This window comes from Triturus cristatus, chromosome 1_2, assembly GCF_964204655.1.
Source record: "Triturus cristatus chromosome 1_2, aTriCri1.1, whole genome shotgun sequence".
In the NCBI taxonomy this organism is placed as follows: domain Eukaryota; kingdom Metazoa; phylum Chordata; class Amphibia; order Caudata; family Salamandridae; genus Triturus; species Triturus cristatus.
The window spans coordinates 1,078,443,169-1,078,463,159 of NC_140580.1; the positions used below are offsets into that span (position 1 = coordinate 1,078,443,169).

General features: G+C 48.4%; 1 protein-coding gene across 8 annotated transcripts in view; it reads left to right on the plus strand.

Moving 5' to 3' along the window:
- SEC16A (SEC16 homolog A, endoplasmic reticulum export factor) overlaps positions 1-19,991 on the plus strand; it is a 559,433-nt gene that overhangs the window by 38,798 nt on the left and 500,644 nt on the right. For all 8 annotated transcript variants that reach the window (XM_085612981.1, XM_085613007.1, XM_085613017.1 and 5 more), the window contains exon 2: positions 13,879-18,064. In XM_085612981.1, coding sequence (XP_085469107.1) covers positions 13,946-18,064 — 4,119 coding nt within the window. In that variant the 5' untranslated portion in view covers positions 13,879-13,945. The remainder of the gene's footprint in view (positions 1-13,878; positions 18,065-19,991) is intronic.

The window sequence follows — 19,991 nt, forward strand, 5'->3', positions numbered from 1 at the left end:
ATCCCCCCTCGGGAAGACATCGAAATGCAACAACAATGGGGAGTGGTCTGAGATACCCCGTGCCAAATGGCGCACCTCCCCCACCCTCCCTGCCTGGGCCGCCGGGACAAGGATGTAATCAAGCCGCGAGAGGCTACCGTGGGCCCCCGAGTGGAAGGTGTACTGTTGCAATACGGGATGCTTTAAGCGCCAGCAATCCACCAGGCCCAGCGTGTCTAAAAGGCCGGGCAGCCACGCCTGTGCCCGGGGGAGGTCCCTAGGGGGATGGCGATCCATAGACCCAGAGGCAACCGCGTTAAAGTCCCCTCCAACCACCAACAGGCCACCCGGAAGGTCCAGAAGGAGGCGCCCCAGGTCCGCAAATGTAGTGGCTTGTAACCCAGGCGGGACGTACACTGATATAAAGATAAACACTCTACCCTCCATTCGTCCCACCAGAACCGTGTAACGTCCCCTCTCATCATGGCGCACCTCGTCAATCTCCAACGGGAGCGAGTTCTTGACCATAATACCCACCCCCCGCGAGCCCGAAGTGAAGCCGGAGTGGGCCGCCAAACAATATCCCCGCCGATTCATTGCATGAAAGGTGTTACCTATAAGGTGTGTCTCCTGCAGGAAGACAACATCTGGAGAAATACGTTTTAAATACTGCAGGACCACACCACGCTTAATCCTATCCCCCAGGCCATTAACATTCCATGACAACACAATCAAATCCCTACCCCCCATCATACGTCAAAACAATCGGTCGCCCCCCACCGAGCATCTTAAAAACAACAAAACAGTTGCGGGTTTGCCTTGCGGTGCTAACAAACAACACACCCCCCCCCACCCCCCGGTCCCAACAGAACTCCCCCCTCCCTGCACCCCTGCATGAGCCCAGACAGCCCCCCCAAAGTGCAGTGTGCCTGTCGCCCCATAGCTAAGTACTAACTAGTCCCCCCGAGGAGGAGGGAAGCCCCCAGCAGACCCCACCCGACCTCCATGGGAGGGGAACATACGAAAGCAATATATGGTAAAGGAACAATATCCAGAGCAAGGCCTATACAGTCACCCCTCAATTCTGATCCGGCGGGCCCTCCCCGCCAGCCGCGCCCCCCCCACCCCGATCTCCAGGCAAAGTATCTAACCAGTCCCCAGCCACCTCGGGCCGGTCGAAGAAGTGCGTACGGCCATCCACCTCCACCCTCAGCTTAGCCGGAAAGAGCATTGAGTACTTGAGGTTTAGGTCCCTTAGGCGACGTTTAATACCAAGAAAGCTCTGTCGCTGCTTCTGGACCGCCGGAGTAAAGTCTGGGTAGAAGTGTACATCCATGTTGTCCAGCCTGACCGGTCCCTGTTGCCTGGAGGTCTGGAGGATGGCGTCTCTGTCCCGGAAATTAAAAATCCGGGCAATAATAGGCCGCGGCGGGGCACCGGTCTTGGGGCGGCCCCCAGGGACCCGGTGGGCACGCTCCACCGCAAAAAGCTTACTCAGCCCCCGGGGCTGGAGATGGGTCAGGATCAGTTCTTCCACGAAGAGATCTGCCGCCTCCGCCTCTCGGCCCTCCGGCACACCAATAATGCGAACATTGTTCCTCCGGGCCCGACCCTCGGAATCCTCCAGTCGCCGGTCCATCAGGGCGCTCGCCTGGCCAAGCCGGCGCACCTCCTTCTGGAGGGCCACCACGTCCGTAGTGAGGCTCGTTGTGGTGTGGGCCAGGGAGTCAACTCGGTCGTTCGTTTTTGACAAGTCTGCCCTCACAAGGCCCACATCCACCAGGACCGAGTCAATTTTTTGCGCCAAGGTATCGAAACGCTGGTCCACTGAGGCCTTCATCTCTGCGATGGCGCCCATGACGTCCCGGAGGGTCAGATCCACCGGTTGGGCAGGAGCCTCCGTCGGGCCCACCAGGGATGACCGCGATGTCTCCGGAGAACCCTTCTGGAGCGTATAGCGATCCATACTATTGGCCTGGTGCGCCGTGCCACGGCGGGTTGTCTTCATCTTCGCCCGGTCGCCATCTTGTTTGGTGGACATGCTGGCCCTTCCACCGTCGTGCCAAGATCTCCAAACGGGCCGCCACACCAAATCACGGGTGTCAGGGGGGGGGGGCGGGGGCGACCACCGGGCCGCGGGTCAACCCACCGCCGGCGGGTCAGCCGGGCACCTGGACAAGGCAACACCACCGCACCCCGCTCCGCAGCCCGACCCCGCCTGAGGCAAGGAGGGCGCAAAAGCGAAAGTGAAAGTGCGGGGTACGCGAGTCGCCCAGCCCCGCTCGCCGCTGTTATTCACTTCGTCCCCGGATCGCCCCACTACTCCAATCCGGGGGGCCGGCGAGGAGAAGGCCGCAACCTTCAATCGATGCTCCCACCGGTGTTCGGGGTCCGATTCGAGCCCAAAAAACGGGTGGCGCCTCAGCTCGGGTTCACCGACACAGTCCCCTCAACAAGGACAGGATATCGCCAGGATTAATTCAGGAGGTCGCGGAGGTCCTCGGGAGCCTCGCACCTACGCGGCCATCTTGGTTGCGCGCTAGGCTCCTCCCCCATTTTATGTCTTGTTAAATACGCAAGCCATTTCCGCAATTTTCTGTAATTAAGATACCTCACGTTCCATGTGAGGGCGCGTATCCTCAACTGTGCAGTAGTATGATGAGTAGGTCCATTTGCTGGGTCAGGGAAAGGTTCTGCCAGACTACGTATATCCGCTATTGGGTCCGACTGTGCGCACGTTCGTCATGTGTCCTACATAGTGTCTACAACGTGTGATAATCGTAACAGTTCCCCTAATCACCCCGCCCCCCCCCTCCCCACCCACGCCAGGCAGTCCCCAACCGTGCCCAGGCGACTAGCGATCAACCCTCCCTCCAATAATATCAAGAAAAAGCTGAAGGCTCCTAACAGTGTAATGACCACACAATGGAAGTCACCCCCCCGCCTCCCTAAACAATACCCTAAGTGTGTAGTTCAGGCGTGGGCAGAGGTAGCTCACACTACCGCTATACAAGAGGTTGGGCTGCTAGAGTTCAATCAGTCCTCTGCTCCGCACACCACCAGTGAGCTTTGAAGTGTTTGTAGCAAATAAAAAAAACACCAGATCTCCTCCATGACCATCCTACAGGTCGTAACAGAGATTATCTAGTTGGTCAATTTACAATAGCTAACTCCGCCTCCATCCAGGCCCCCACACACCAAATACAGCCTATACGGATAATACATTGTAGGCCAAAGTAAAACATTGCAATGTATCGGACTTCGGCAACATGTCTAAGAGACCTAACAAAAATATCTTTTTGTGAGATAAGCTTATCTGTGCGGAAGAAGGGCTGTAAAGATCAGTCCTGATCGCTCAGCTGTCCACCATCTGCACCATCACTGAATGTTCTCTCCAGGCTGCGTTGTTTCTCCTTGGACCAGTCTTTCAGGACTTTCTGCAGGGACTTAGGGTCTGTGAAGATCCTCGATTGACCTTGACGATTCACACGAAGTCTATCTGGGTATAACATGGCATAGTCGATACCTTGGTCCCTGAGCTGCTTCTTCAAGGGAGCAAATTGTCTACGGGCCTCTTGCACACGCAGGGTAAAGCCGGGGACAGAGAGATGGTGGAACTTTCATATTGTAGGGGGTGCTTGTTCCTGGCCACTTTCAGTGCCACATCACAGTCTCGGTAGTTGAGTAGTTTAGCTATGATTGGCCCCGGGGCTGTGCCTGGCGGGGTCGTTGGCCCAGGGATCGGTGCGCTCTCCCAACGACGAACAACTGAGAAAAGGTATCGCTGCCAAGCAATGTGACCAACCATTTTTCCACAAAGTGTTCCATGTTGACAGTCTGGGTCAATTCTGGCAGTCCCGTGATCCTCGGCTTGCAGCGCTGAGAACGCACTTCCAGGTCGCTGTCTTATGTTATGTTATGTTAAATTTAGCTTATAAAGCGCACGTACGCCCGTAGGCTTCATGGCGCTGTAGGAGGTTTTCAGAGCATAACACAACAACAGGAGGCCAACTTAGAACGTCTAAGGATAAGCTTCTCTAAAAAGCCAGGTCTTAAAGGCTAGTCTAAAGGCTAGAATATCCTCGTGTGACCTTAAAGAAGCTGGCAAGGAGTTCCAGAGGGAGGCAGCAAGAAAATGAAAAGAGCTGCCGCCCTGACGTTGTTTCCTAACAACCGGCACCATGAGCAACTTTTTGTTACCAGATCGGAGGTTGCGGGAGGGGGTGTATCTGGCAAGCAGATTGATGATAAATTTGGGGCCTTTACTTTGTAATGCCCTAAAGATAATGCAGCCGGTTTTAAAAGCCGCCCTCTGGGCTACCGGCAGCCAGTGCAGGTCTGCCAGGCCTGGCCTGATGGACTGCCATTTAGGAAGCTCACAGATCAGCCTGGCCGCCTGATTTTGAACCAGCTGCAGCCTCTTGAGCTGCCCGGCTGGAAGGCCCAAATATAAACTATTTGAGTAGTCCAGCCTAGACAGCACAAGGGCGATGGTCACCTGTATCAGGGCAGAATGGGTTAGGAAATGGGCAATCTTTCTAATCTTGCGCAGCTGAAAGAAGCAAGCGGAAACAACTGACCCTACCTGGCTTTTCAGGGAGAGGTCTTCACTAAAGGTGACTCCAAGGCTCTTAACTGTGCGGGAATTGGAGGGGGGGTTTCCCATCTCCAGAGGATGTATGACGTTACAACGCACACTTTTACAACGCATGCACTTACAACGCATTTTTTACAACGCATAATCCATTACAACGCACTACACTTACAACGCATGACACTACAACGCATTTTTAAAAACTACCATTACAACGCATACCATTACAACGCATAATATTTAATTGCATTTAAGGTAAGTATTAGATAGTATAGGGGTAAAAATTACTTTTCTAACTCCAGCGGGTGCAACAGTAGTGTAAGTGTTGGATAGTATAGGGGTAAAAATTACTATTGTAACTCCAGGGGGTGCAACAGTAGGGTAAGTGTTGGATAGTATAGGGGTAAAAATTGCTATTCTAACTCCAGGGGGTGCAACAGTAGGGTAAGTGTTGGATAGTATAGGGGTAAAAATTGCTATTCTAACTCCAGGGGGTGCAACAGTAGGGTAAGTGTTGGATAGTATAGGGGTAAAAATTGCTATTCTAACTCCAGGGGGTGCAACAGTAGGGTAAGTGTTGGATAGTATAGGGGTAAAAATTACTATTCTAACTCCAGGGGGTGCAACAGTAGGGTAAGTGTTGGATAGTATAGGGGTAAAAATTACTATTCTAACTCCAGGGGGTGCAACAGTAGGGTAAGTGTTGGATAGTATAGGGGTGAAAATTACTATTCTAACTCCAGGGGGTGCAACAGTAGGGTAAGTGTTGGATAGTATAGGGGTGAAAATTACTATTCTAACTCCAGGGGGTGCAACAGTAGGGTAAGTGTTGGATAGTGTAGTGTAATATTATGCGTTGTAATGGTAGGCGTTGTAATAGTATGCGTTGTAAAGGTATTTTTTAAAAATGCGTTGTAGTGTCATGCGTTGTAAGTGTAGTGCGTTGTAATGGATTATGCGTTGTAAAAAATGCGTTGTAAGTGTAGTGCGTTGTAACAGTTGCGTTGTAAAGGTTGTTCCCCATCTCCAGAGGCCAAAATTGAGGTCCCCAGCTGAGTTCGCTCTTCCCAGGCAAGATCAATTCAGTCTTGCCTGGGTTAAGTTTTAGGTGGTTAAGGCCCATCCATCTCTGGATATGAGCCATGACCTCCCTAAACTCAGTGACAGCATCCGGCGACCCCAGGGGGAAAACCAATTGCAGATCATCTGCGTAATTAAAGATCCACACTTTGAATTTCCTCAAGGAGTACAAAAGGGGACGCAAGTATAAATTAAATAAAAGGGGGGACAGGGATGAGCCTTGAGGGACCCCGCAATCGTTCTTAATTCTAGGGGCTGTGAAAGTGCCCAGTCTCACTGCTTGAGTCCGGTCGGACAAGAATGATTCCACCCAGCTCAGGGCAGCACCTCTGAGGCCTGCCTGCTCGACACGGCCGACCAAAATAGTATGGTCGACCGTGTCGAATGCAGCAGACAGGTCAAGAAGCACCAGTGCCTGGTGGACATCCCTGTCTGCGTTACACCGAAGTGTATTCTGGACTGCCAGGGTTACCGTCTCGGTCGAATGGCCTGGACGGAACCCAGCTTGATTTGGCTCCAGAAATCCAGTGGTTTCCACAAAGTTGGAAAGGCAATTGGAGACGTGAGCCTCCAATATCTTGGATAGGAACGGCAGCAGGGATATAGGACGATAATTTGATGAGTCCTGAGGGTCCAGGCCTGGTTTTTTAATTAAAGGGATTAGCAGAGCGTGTTTAAAGCCAGTAGGTACCCTGCCCTGGGTCAGTGATTTATTTAGTAGGGGTAGAATCCCCTGAGGGATAGTCTGACCGATTTCCGAAAAGATGTGGGGGGGGCAGATGTCGTTAGGGGATCCGGACTTTACCCTCGTCAAAAGTGAAGAAAAAGTTTTACCATCGATGACCGGGAAGGTATCTAATACAGAGGGATTGTAAAAGACGTCATCCAAAGGAAGTGACGTTGGGGAACTAGCAATGCTCGATTTGATAGTGACAATTTTTTCTCTGAAAAAATTATTCAGAGAATCACATAGCTTCTGCGTAGGAGCTATTGAAGGGGCTGTCCTGTCGTTGTCACAGAGTTCATTAACTATATTAAAAATATCTTTGGACTTGTTGGATGACGATAAAATTTTTGAGGAGAAGAAATTAAGTTTGTGTTGTTTTAAAATTTTTTGATAATTTTTCCTAGTGACGCAGAAGGTTTCCCTATCCTGTGAAGAGTAGGTAGCTCTCCACTGTCTTTCTTTCTGTCGTACCCCTAATTTAAGTGCTCTAAGTTCTTGAGTGAACCATTTGTGGGCATCATTACCTCTAATGTTAGGTAGGTATACAGAGGGGGCGAACAGATCTGCTGCATGGAGAAGCCAGGAGGACAGTGCCCTCTCGTCAACCTCCAGATCTTCGTCTAATGGGGGAAGGGTGTTGTTCAACGTGTCCATGAACCCAGAGCGGTCCATGGATTTCCATTTGCGGAACTCTTTACCCATGGGAGGTTTGGCCTTGTGCTGCCCATGAATTTCTAGCGGGAACTGGATAAGATGATGGTCTGACCAGATGCAAGGGCTTATAATAGGAGAGAATGATGGTACGTTGTATGTCCAGATTTGGTCCAAGCTGTGACCCTTCTGGTGAGTGGGAGAGTGAATGTGTTGGACCAGGTTTAGATCTGTAAGCAGATCCCTCAGTTCTCCAGCTTGGGTGTCTGTGTCTGTTCTGTCGAACCAATAATTTAAATCCCCCACTAGGACAGTTTTAGAGTGCTTTATTACATGGGAGGCCAGTTGTTCTGCCAAAAGTACTGGATAATTGGCCATGTATTGGGGAGGACGGTATAACAGAATTACAGTAAGAGCCCCGCTCTCTGAGTCTAGTGTGATTACCAAATTCTCTGTGTTGGGGAGAGTGAGAGAAGGTAATTCCCTGAAATAAAAGGATTTCGAAACAATTGCTGCTACCCCACCTCCAGCCTTCCCTTGTGCACGGTTGGCAGTCAGAATGTAGTAGTCTGAGGGAAGTGATGCCAGAATGTCCGGTAAGGAATGAGGGTTGGTCCATGTTTCGGTCAACAACAGAAGATCTGGTTTTTCTTCCGTCAGGAAAAGGAAGATGTTGACCTGGTTCTTTATTAGGGACCTTGTGTTGAGGTAGTAGCATCTCATGTTATGTAGTAGTAGAGGAGCCGATCTAGGTTCATTCGGCAATGGTGGAATAGACTGAATATCGTCAGCCAGCAGGGGAAGGCGGGAGAGCCCCAATGTTTGTATACGTGTGCAAGTGTGCAAGGGGAGTGAAGGGAGGGCTATTCCTGAGGGGAAGCTAGGTTGTAGTGATAATAGATCATGAGAGGAATACCTCACAAAATGGCCAGGGGGGGTGGGCCCGGGTCCCGGTCGGCCGCGGACGGGCGCAGACGGGCGCAGACGGGCTTAACTCAGGCGCAACTCCGGCGCGCCTTCGTCGCGCCCGCTGCGCTCGTCCGCTGCGCTGACACATATGGACCGTTTAAGTAGGGGCGGGACTCGGGGGTGTGGCGGTGATGTCACTGGCCTCGCCTCCCACCTCACCCGAGCAACCCGGCCCAAGATGGCGGCCCCTGCCGCTGCGAGCCTGCTGAAGCGGTCAACGCTCAGCCGAGCACCGGTGCACTCAGGAGGAGTGATCAGGTAGGTGTCCTGGAGTCCGGGGGAGAGACTGGGATCACAGGATAGTTTCCAGAGTTAAAAGCGCTCCACTGCGCTTAATGCGGCGATGTGTAAAGAAAATTAAAATACTGATCCAGCAATGTCTTTTCCGCGTTGTGGATACTGCTGCTGACCTCCTTAGCCACAGGCGGAGACCCCCTGCCACAGGGTCGTCAGCTTGCAAATGCCAAGGGTAGGTTCCAGTCCGCCCTCCTAAGTAGGGGCGGGACTCGGGGGTGTGGCGGTGATGTCACTGGCCTCGCCTCCCACCTCACCCGAGCAACCCGGCCCAAGATGGCGGCCCCTGCCGCTGCGAGCCCGCTGAAGCGGTCAACGCTCAGCTGAGCACTGGTGCACTCAGGAGGAGTGATCAGGTAGGTGTCCTGGAGTCCGGGGGAGAGACTGGGATCACAGGATAGTTTCCAGAGTTAAAAGCGCTACACTGCGCTTAATGCGGCGATGTGTAAAGAAAATTAAAATACTGATCCAGCAATGTCTTTTCCGCGTTGTGGATACTGCTGCTGACCTCCTTAGCCACAGGCGGAGACCCCCTGCCACAGGGTCGTCAGCTTGCAAATGCCCTTGCAAATGTCTTACCTTGAAGGATCTGCATCACTCTTCCCCAGTTGTTTATGCTCCGCGTCCAGTGTTGTCTGAGCTTCCTCCACCTCCGTGACCTGACGTTCCGACATATCCAACCTCTCCGCGTGCTTGTCTAGCCGTTCCGACATCCTATCCATGCCGTAGGATAGGCAGTCTATTTTGGAGCCCAGGACTGATAGGCTGCTTTGCAATCCCATTTCCATAGCGGCAAGCAGGGAGCGTATATCACAGTCCGCGTTCTCCTGTGGCGGGTCCTGTACGCTATCCCCGTAGTCTGTAGCAGCTTCACGTCCCCTAGGCCTCCGCTGGTCAAATGAAATCTTCGGCTGTGCCTTGTTGACTTTGCCCATTGCTGCTGTAGGGAAATTATCGAGCCAGGTATTGCAGCCAAGGAAGGTCAGGGATATAGTGCCAAAGCCAACACTTCCAGTCTCCGTAATTGCCGAGGTGCAGAGGGGCGTAGGCTTGTTAGCTGTGATACGCAGGGATTTGCAAGAGCTCAGGGCACCAACGCTCAGACCAAGAATACTTTGTATCTAAGGCGTGGGAGCCCGTGTAGGCGGTGAGGGGGCCAGGGAAAACCTGTCCCAGTGGCTGTGAGGTATGCCCCCGAATCTCTTCATGTACAACAACTAGGATGGAGCACCGATTTGTCCCCCTCCGGGAGACACGAGGGGGAGGGGATGGGGTCACCTGTGAACAATTGTGCAAGTCCTCGCTGCGTACGTGGTTCGTTGAATTGGTGCTCCCTGTGCCGTGAGCTCAAGGGTAGTTAGGACACCTCCAACAATGCCACATAGCCCCCCTACCGGATAGTCGTGTCCTCGGTAGCACAGTGGGCGCCGGCATGCCCAACTACAGCATCGAGCCAAGTATGCTCCACAGGTAAAGGCACGTGGGCGCTCCGCTAGTGGTCAACACGCCAGGGCAATTGGTCGCAGTCTGATGTCAGCCTCACAGCTTCAACACGGAGGAGACAGGATGGGCCTTCGGGAGCTCTAGCAAGATGGTGGTCTGCGCCTACACCCCAGCGCCGAGCTCAGAAGCATCAAATCCGAGACTGCGGAGGCACAAGCCACGATAAACAGCATATAGTTGCAGCCGCGCCAATACCTTTCTCCCAGAGTTAGCCACTACCGAAAGTCTGTACTGGGGAGTCGCAACGTCTCTGCTCCAGCGTGTAGTGGGCGTTCCTGCTTCAACCGCCAACTCCAGCACAGATTTAAAGGGGCACAGCAGGCTGCCTTCCGTCACCCAGTGGTAATTTCCACTTGATGGCCAGTTTTGTGGGATAGTGACAACGAACGGCTCCACCGTAGCAGGTGAACTGCGGGTCGCGTAATCGAGAAGCGGCAGGGCAGGTTCGTGTGGCTTCCACGTACCAAGGGCCGTTTGTACGGCTTCCGCGTACCCATGGCTGCTCGCTCCCCGCACCTTAGACCGGGGATCGCGTCCGCGCCCAAACCCGCGGAGGCCAAGGTTGCCAATTCCGGTATCTGTGCAGCTGTAGGAGTCCGAGCCGGTTCTCTCAATGCCGCAGTGCTTGCACAGCCTAGGACCGCTCCGGAGCAGTACGTAACACGCTTCCGATGGCGGATAATGACGAATTTAGTGGTGGTTGTGCGGAGCTTCTCACTTAGGCGGCCATCTTAGCCGCGCGCTAGCTCCGCCCCCCACCCTTACTAAATTCTTACCTCGTGCATCCCTCCTTTGACACATTCCAAACCTCATTTTACTACTGTGATCGTCCTAATCCCTTTCTAGATACTCTACCCTCCTCCATCTCACCGTTTTACTTGTACAAAACCTCATCTTACTACTATGATCTCACAAATAACACTTTGTAGATTCTTCCCCCCTTCTATCTATCCGTTCTTCTATTCAATCCAACTAGCAGACTCGTATTTCCACTGCTCAAATTGACTAGTGTTTTCCTGTACTAATCCACCACTGATCCTTTTTGGGTTCCAAAGTATTGTGCTACTCGTTCAAAAGAGATTTGATGCCTCATCGGGGTAGTAAGCGCTATATTATAATTACTCCTTATGCAGATAATGTGCAGTGGTCACCCATGATTTTATCCCCAAGTCAAATAACTCAATCACATGTGTCCTGTATGATCTTTTCTTTATTTTCTTTATTTTATTATGCGTTTTTTTTTTTTTTTTTTTTTTACAGCGCGCAAATACCCAAGGGTGTCTCGGCGCTTTTATGATCAAACTGAACAAGTAAGGCAGTAATTTATGCAAACATCCACGTTTTGAGTGTTTTCTAAAGCTGAGCAGTGTAGGGCATGTCTTGATCCTGAGGGGGAGTGAGTTCCACAGTTTGGCAGTAGCAATTGTGAAGCTTCTGTCACCCTTAGTGACCTTTTTAGTGCGTGGAACATTAAGGAGATGGGCTGATGCAGAACAAAGTGTTCTAGATGTTTCTAAAGGTCTAAAAGCGTGTTTTAGGAACAGAGGACCAGAGTTGTTGATAGCCTTGTATACTATGCAGAGGGCCTTGAACTTAATACGGCACCTCACAGGGAGCCAGTGGAGTTTGCGAATGGTGTGGGAGATGGAATTATGTTTAGGGATGTTAAGCAGAAGCCTGGCTGCAGCATTCTGTACCAACTGTAGTTTTTTTAGCTCCTTTTCCTGGGCGTTGAGGAGTAAGGAATTACAATAGTCGGTTTTAGAAAATACCAGGGAAGTGATCAGGGTCTTTGCAGCTGAAATTGGGATGTAGGGTAGGAGCTTTTTTAATTTTCCTGAGGGTGAAGAAAGAGGCTGAGACAACATTATTGACATGATGATTAAAAAGAAGCCGATCATCAAAGATGACTCCAAGATTTCTCACTTTAGTGACAGGTGTAGGAAGAGGGCCCAGATCATTTGGCCACCACTGAGGGGACCAACAGGGCTCAAGTTTACCGAAGGTCATGATCTCAGTCTTGTTGGAATTCAATTTGAGACAGTTGGCTGCCATCCAGGAACTGATGGCCAACATTCCCTCTTGGAAGTTGGCAGCCACCCTGTCTCCGTCCTGGTGTATTGAGAGGACTAACTTAGTGTCATCAGCGTAGGTAGTAAGGCTGATGCCATGTTCTTTAATCACCCTCGCCAAGTCCGACACATAGATGTTAAAGAGGGTCGGACTTAGCGAGGAGCCCTGTGGAACACCACAGGGAAGGGAAAGGGGAGATGATAGAAAGGAACCTAGTTTGACATTGTGGGAACGGTTGTGTAGAAAAGAGGCGATGAGATCCTTAGCTTTATGTACAACACCCATGGCAGCGACACGGTCGATTAGGATGTTATGGTCGACTGTGTCGAAGGCCGCGGATAAGTCCAGCAACACCAGGACTGCCGCTCCTCCCTTGTCCATGGTGTGTCTTATCTCATCTGCTGCCTTGATAAGTGCCGTCGTTTGTGGGTGTGAATGTAGTCTGATAGTTGTTGATTCATGATCTCGAAAATTTTAGCTGGGAAGGGTAAGCATGCAATAGGTCTATAACTAGCCGGATCAGTGGGGTCAAGGGAAGGTTTTTTTAAACATTTAGCTATGAAATGTGCCATCAGATCTTTTCAAGGTTTTGACACTTTCTTTAATAAGGTGTTTGTTCTAAGAAACTGCTTCTAGTGGTCCATAATTTACCAAATGAAAAATCTGTATTTGTACCTTGATCTGTAATCTCCCATTTTGTTTGCAGATACATTGCAGCACATGCTGTTGACATTGTTTTGTTAACTACTTTTCTTTTTTTCTTTTTAAACACGGACTGTCGCAGTATTGGGGTGTTTGCATATACATATTTTGCTATATACATGAATTATTATTACCCCCAGCATTCACTCCAGGCACCTAAAATCTGTATCCACTTTTGCTTTTTCAAATTTATTGAACACTATCTTTGATAATCTGATGCGAAGTTAGCACTTGGATTCAGTTTGTAAATTTTCCAGTATTAAGGACCCCGGTTTGCAATGTGAACCTAGTTAAAATCACTACGAAATGTTTTAGCAATTTCATGAACTTTTTCTTGGTTCATTTTAGTTGAAGGCACATACAGACAATCTTTGCAAAATGGAATTGTGATAGTTGGACTGGAGATGAAAGTAATTTGAAACTGAATTGTTGCCTAGTCGTTTAGGAGCTCTGTTTTAGTAGGCAGTGTATCTCTTGTGGAGGCCATTCTGTACATTGTGGAATTTACTGAACCTGTTGCAAGAAGTGCCAAATTTCATGAATCCTGTTTCTTGCTTTGTGGAGTTCCTGGTACTACCCTCCTCCCCCTTCCCCCCCCCCCCAATGGGTGACCTCACTAAGGTTTCTCTTCTGAAAATAAAAGACCCAATGATTTTGGATATTTATAGGAAAATGGAGATTATACCAACAATCTCTTGGACTTGTGCTTCAGGGAATATTATTGCTTGGTGTGTGGGCTTATGGTTCCCTGCATTCCAACATGCCAAGTACACTACTGCTGGTAGCAGGGTATTTTGCACAACCATTTGGCAGACTTTGAGCTCAAGAGTGGCTTTCAGGTAGCACATTTTCTGTCCTCCATTAAGGCCTAGATATAGCTACTGATTTCTATCTGTGATCAATAGTAAGGACTAATTGTATGCAGTAGTGGTGATTAGGAAATATTTACATGAAATAGGTTCCCAAAATACTTCTCTTCAGTGTTCCTTAAGGCTCAAGTGAAATTGCTGCTATAAATCATGAAAATTCTTTTTACTGTTCATAGAAGGAGAATGTGAATTAGTGTTCATTCCATGTTCACAAACTGAGGGTATACTCGCAATTTGTGTAAATATTCACTCGTGTTGAAACTGCAAAAGTGAAAGATTTGTTTTTGTCATTAACCTGTAATGCTATCTCTTTTACATTAGACAGCAGAAGTATTGCATACTTTCAAGCATTTGAAGGCACTATGTGTTTTGCTGGTATATTTCTAGTTTACAATAAAGGGGAAGAACTAATGCATGGCATTTCTTTTTTTCTGCAGTGGTCTCCTCTAAGATCTACGAGGCACAGTGAGGAAGCAAAGCAAAGGACCACCTTTCGAAACAGCCATGCAGCCTCCTCCCCAGGCAGGACTTTCAGGAGCTGGCGGGCCTCCACCACCGATGGGAATGGGCCAGAATGCGTACCGGCGCAACAATCCCTACAGCAAACGGTCAAATGTGCAAGCATCTGGAGCACCTCCTGCTGCCACTTTTCAACCTGTGACTGATCCTTTTGCATTTGGCAGATTGACTCCTCAGAACACTCCACTCAATAATCCATCTAAAAGCAATACAGTTATCAGACAAGGTGCTTCTTTACCAGCATTTTCACAACCAACTGCAACACATCCTGCATATGCAGGGGATTATTCACAAGGAGTATATATGTCGTCTTTGGGGTCTGGTCTGGGTTCACATGGAGTACCTTCATCCTCTTCCGGAGCTTCACATGGAGTGCATACATCCTCTTCAGGGTCTGGTGTAGGCTCTCATGAGGTACCTGCGACCTCTTCCTGGCCTAGCACAACTTCAAACAGCGCATCATCTGGTCCAAGTTTACATGGTGGATATATATCCTCTTCAGGGCCAAGTTCTTATGGGGCCTATACGTCGTCAGGGTCTGGACCAAATTCATTTGGTGGTAATACTTCATCTTCAGTTTCTGGCACAGGTTTGGATGTGGTGTGTACATCATCTTCTGGAACTAGCGCACCCTCTGTGGCAAATCTGTTTACCTCTCCAAATAGTACGGAATCTTCAGGACTGACTGGGTATTTTACTAACAGCACAGTTGTCCATCCCAGTAGAGAACCACCACCCCAAAATGAATCCACTCCTCCTTACAGTATAGGCTCTACATTTGATAGTACGTTCCGAGAACCGCAGCAAACTGGGAACCCAAATCAAAACAGACCCCAAAGCAGACAAGATAATATTAAAGATTTCAGTGCAAGTCGCCCAGCGGCACCAAACGCAACCTCATTCCATTCTCATCCAGTTCAACAATCCAGTCAGTGGAGGCCTTTCCAAGATGGGCTACAAACCACAGTTTCAAATTACTTGCCCCCTCCTGTGCCCCCTTCTCAGACTGTTCCTTCACGTGTCCCTTACTCTGTGAATTCCTCCCTTCCATTGGGCAGGACTCCGTTTACTACGCAGGCCCTTAACGCATCTCATCTTGGCCAAAGACATCAAAGTACACTTTCAACACCTCTAGCAGCTGCTGCTGAAAGAAGTACAGTAGGTCTTTCTCAAAGCAGCACTTTACAATTTAGCCACTCATTTCAGCATGAAAAGAACTATAACCAGACTTTAGGACAGAACATGAATTTCTACAGCCAGCCTTACACAGAAAGCTACTACCCGCAGTCTATCGTACTGGACCACAACCATGAGGAAACCCCGTCTTTAGTTCATAACGCTGAAAACCATTTGTGTAATAGGACTGAGGCAGCTGGCTCCCAAATCCCTGCTGATTCGGGAACAATCTCCATGTTCTTCAAAGGAGATGAGGGTGAAAACGATGAAATTGTTCCTTCTGAAAGACCAACAGGCAGTCAAAGAGTAGATTCCGATTCTTCTGCTGAGCAGAGTTCTGCACAAGCATACATATCTCCTCTTTGTGCTCAACCCCTTGCAGCAAATATACCATCACAGGCACCTGTTAGTATGAGTTCAAATAATGAGACTACCCCTATGGGCATAGAGCAGTATTTTTCTCTGAGTGTAAGCAATCAGGATGACTCTAGTAACCCTTCAGATGTTTATGCAAATCATAAAACGCATGTTGGTGTTGCTAGTGGGACACAGTATGACAATGTTGAGAACTTGGAGTGTGTTCCAAATCAAGAAGTTCTGCCAAGTGAGCCATTAGATGCAAACTCTCTGTCCCCTAGCTCAAGTTCTGATATGTTCCGGTATGGCCCATTACCTGGACCACCAGTCCCAAAGAACAGCATTGCAGGGCACTCGGAAGGGGGACCAAACTTGGAGACTCCTGATTCTGGATCTCATCCTGTTCGGTCTGATAGCGTCTCCTCTGGGTATAGTAATGTAAGTCACCGGAGTGCTTCTAGTTCAACAAGACCTCAAGAGCTAACTGGTACCTTTATTCAGCAAGAAAGTGGAAAACCAGAGGAGTCCCCTTCAGGCTTTTTTAAGCAGATTGATTCTTCTCCAATAGATAGGGATTCCAGTGGACAGAACATTTCCAAGAATAATATGCATGCTAGTTTGTCCCATACTCCAACTCCTAGTCCCCCCAAACCCACAGGAATATTTCAGACCAGTGCAAATAGTTCTTTTGAGCCCGTCCGTTCCCATGGGATTGGTGTGAGGCCTACAGAAGTAGATCAAGCCAAGGTGGTAGGGGAAGTTAGAGAGAACCTAGAGATCCAAAGCAAGACAAGGCAGACCAGCACCATGCTTGCAACCTCTCCAGGCAACCTTGAGCAGCCACCTGACAATTTGGAAAATATTTTCGTGCCTCAAGCACATCATTTCCCTCATCAAGTAATTGGAGATCCTGGTAATCTTTTGCAACCACTAAGAGGCCCTTCCATGGAATCTGCTACCTTTACCTTAGAAAAAAGACCTTCCTCTCGAGCACATGGAGCCAACAAGAAGTGTGAAAGTCCAGCTACCACTCTTTGGGCTCAAAGCGAGTTGCCTGCTTTTGGAGCAAATGTTCTCCTTGCTCCGGCAGCACCTGCTGTGCATGTACCTCCTAAACCAAGGAATAAAGATATAATCCAGCCTTCAGAAGTGGGAGTTTTGGATCTCAAATCTAACAGTGTTCCTGATCTTGGACAGCCTTCTCCAGAGGTCAATGTTTCTTCAGAAAATCTTGAGAATCCTCCGAAAATTGGAGAGGAAGAACCATTTAATTCGCAGTCAAGTTCTGGTTATGCAAGTTTGTTGTCCTCCCCACCTACAGAATCTTTGCAAAATCAACCTCTCTTGATTGCACAACCGAACCAAAGCTACAATTTTTCACAGCCAATTAATTTTTCTATGTCTTCTTTACCAAATCAGCTCAACCAACATGAAGGCAACAGCATGCTTGGATGTAATGGCAAGTCTATATCGGGCAACCATGCATCACATGTTCGGGGGTTGTCTGAAAATGGTGTGTCTCTGTTCCAGGGTGGAACCTTAAATAAACCACACCTGTCCAATGATCTGCCTCCTTCTACTTTGGTGCTTAGCACAAGTGTGTCTCAACCCATGGCTTCAGATTCATTGACCCAACCCCCATCACAGCAAATTCCACTTAATTTAGCCACGTCAGTCCAAGCTAAAATCAAAGAGGAGCCCATTATTCCTGTGCCTGATAAATCCTCACAAGTTCCATCATCTCCCGGAACTGTGAAAAATATTTTAACAGGCAGTGCGACTGTGAAGGTGGCTTCACCAGCAGCTCATGTAGATTTGCACTATAATAATTCAGCAAAATGGTCAAATAGTCTTGAAGAAACGTCTGGTGCCCTTGATTTTACAATGAGTCGGGCATCAAGCAAAGACAGTGCAAATCCTTTTATGCAAATACAAAGCAACTCAGTTGGGGATAGATCTGTATTTACTCAGAATCCTTTCCATATGGGAGAAGTGATGAATGACAAACAAAGTTTCTATCAACAGGTCACTAACGATAAGCAACAGCCTTCTGCATTGCTATCTGAACATAAGCAAGTTATGCATTCAGCACCACCTACTGTGCCCAATTCTTCATCTTCGGAGCAGCCTAACACTTTGAGTTACCAGATGCCCCCAGAAAGTCAATTGGTCCAAGATGCAACTCAAAAAGAAATGCCGACACAAAGCAATAAACCTCCTCTGGTACCTCCTACAGGAAGTGCCTCACAGCCTTCGACAAGCTGTGATACTGCAAGACCTGAGCATGCTGCTGAGCGCCTTCAGTCCTCCAGTGCTCCTGCTGCACCTGTTGGCACAAAGGATCCTGCAGTCCAGCATGAACCTCCGAGGCCACCAAATTCCCAAACACCACAACAGGGATTTGGGCCAGCAGTTGATCCATCTGCTTACATGTATTACAGGCAGCCATATGATGCATATTCTGCGTATCCGGCGACCTATCCAGCTGCAGACCCTAGAGCGACGTACCCAGCTGCAGACCCTAGAGCGACGTACCCGCCAGATCCCAGAGCAGCTCATCTTTACTATCCGGTAGCAAACTTTTCTTTATTTTGATACATACTAACATAGCCAGTGAATAACTTCTGGAAGCCTTTTATATTCAGTAAAAAATAAATATGTAATGTGATCTTGTGGGTACTGGTCGCCTATTGTTTCTTTTGTGTTTTAGAGTGCAATCTGCATTTGGCCATTCATAGATTGGTTATGAGATACCCATTTCCAGCTAGAACCCCTAGAGCTGTGTCAGATTTAAGGACTTTTAGTGCACCACCAAAGCAACCTTTTGCATCTCTCCCTGGCAGCAGGGCCATAATTGATGTTCTGTGGGCAATTTAGTTCCCCCTGCTGGTGAAAACCTTGACAGCTGCCTGGTAAATGTAGCCATGCAGAGTGAGTTATGACTGAGTTTGCAGCCAGTTAGGTGGATTGTTTGTGAGGAGAAATTTTAGGATTTGTTTGCTTATTGTTTTTGGGATGTCGAAGGGTTAGGTTTGGCCAGACCATATGCGATGAACAGAAAAGAGCTTTAAGAAGCAGTACTGTGAAAGGGTTTGGCTCCGTTTGTATATTGTTTTGCCAGTGGTTGCCTTGTGAGAGAGCTTATGCTGAAAATAGTAGGCCTCAGTTGCTAATCGAGGCTAATCAATGATAAAGGCTAGAGATCAGGTTGATTCATTAGAGAAAATGCGTCCATTGCCAAAGGTCATGTCTGTTTATTGTGAGAGATAGCAGGACTGACTTGTTTATTGTGAAAAGGAGTTGATAAAGGCAATATGTATTTAAAGGCACATTGTTATTAGACTTTTTAAAGTATGTAGAAAGGTATTTTTGTACATGGTATCTCAGAGATGACTATAGTACCTGGCAGTAGAATTGCACTGTGAAAATCCTTGCTAGACCGTCTTAGAAGGGCCTGACCGGTTAATTGGCTGCCAAGCTTTAGTATTCAAGCAAGTTCATAAAAGTATATGCATACATATACATACATCTATTTGCATACTTATGAGTAATCTACACACTAGACATAGCCATATATCACAGCGAGGTGGTGTGTTAGTCAGATGACTACGTCCAGCGGAGACCCTACGAGTATTTTAGGGTCGAAACGTTGACAACAACGCCCCCCCCCCCCTCCACATCCCCCCACCTGGCTGTCAATGATGAACAGCAGAAAAAATAATTGTTGATTTTACTTGAGCTACCCTTACCTTTTTGATACCAACTTGTACAACCATTGTGATTTGTACAATTTCTTATGTATTATATGTTGTAAGTATGATGACTGTGAGCACTGCTTCGTCTGCACTTTATTCACATGTATCACTTTGTATTATGTCAGACCATGCTTGGATTTATTCAATATATTTGTTACACGCACTAAGATTGTCTTTCTAGTACAATACAGTTGGAATAAAAATGCATTGCCAATTTGTTTTGGACCCCTCTAAAATATAGACAGGATTTCCCTATACTAATGAGTCCCACGTCACCATGTGTTTGGATAGCACACAGCCTGGGGCTGTGGGTCAGCCCACTTCAGCGATTAACTTTATCACCCTGTGAGTGACAGCTTTTTGCCTGATCACAAATGCACATCCTCCTCAGTGTGCTTTAGTGGCAGGACTTGTGGGCCAATACTTTAGGTTTCCAAGTTCGCCTTTTATAGGTCTCCTATTATTTCTTTCCCTCTTCGATTGTCATTTTGTTTGTGTTTTTTTTAGCTTGACTAACACCTTTCAGACAGTGCTGCCAGACCACTTGCTTACTTCTCGTTTCATCTGCAGTGTGCTGCATCCCACAGGACCACTGCTTGAGTGGCTATCTTGGAATGATATTTTCCACAGTGTACACGTGTTTAACCTCTCCAGAATGGTCTCCATGTTTATAAGCACGTTTAGAAGCATAATACTCGTAGTCTAAAAGGCAACGGTGTGAATCTTATCCTGACTGATTTGTT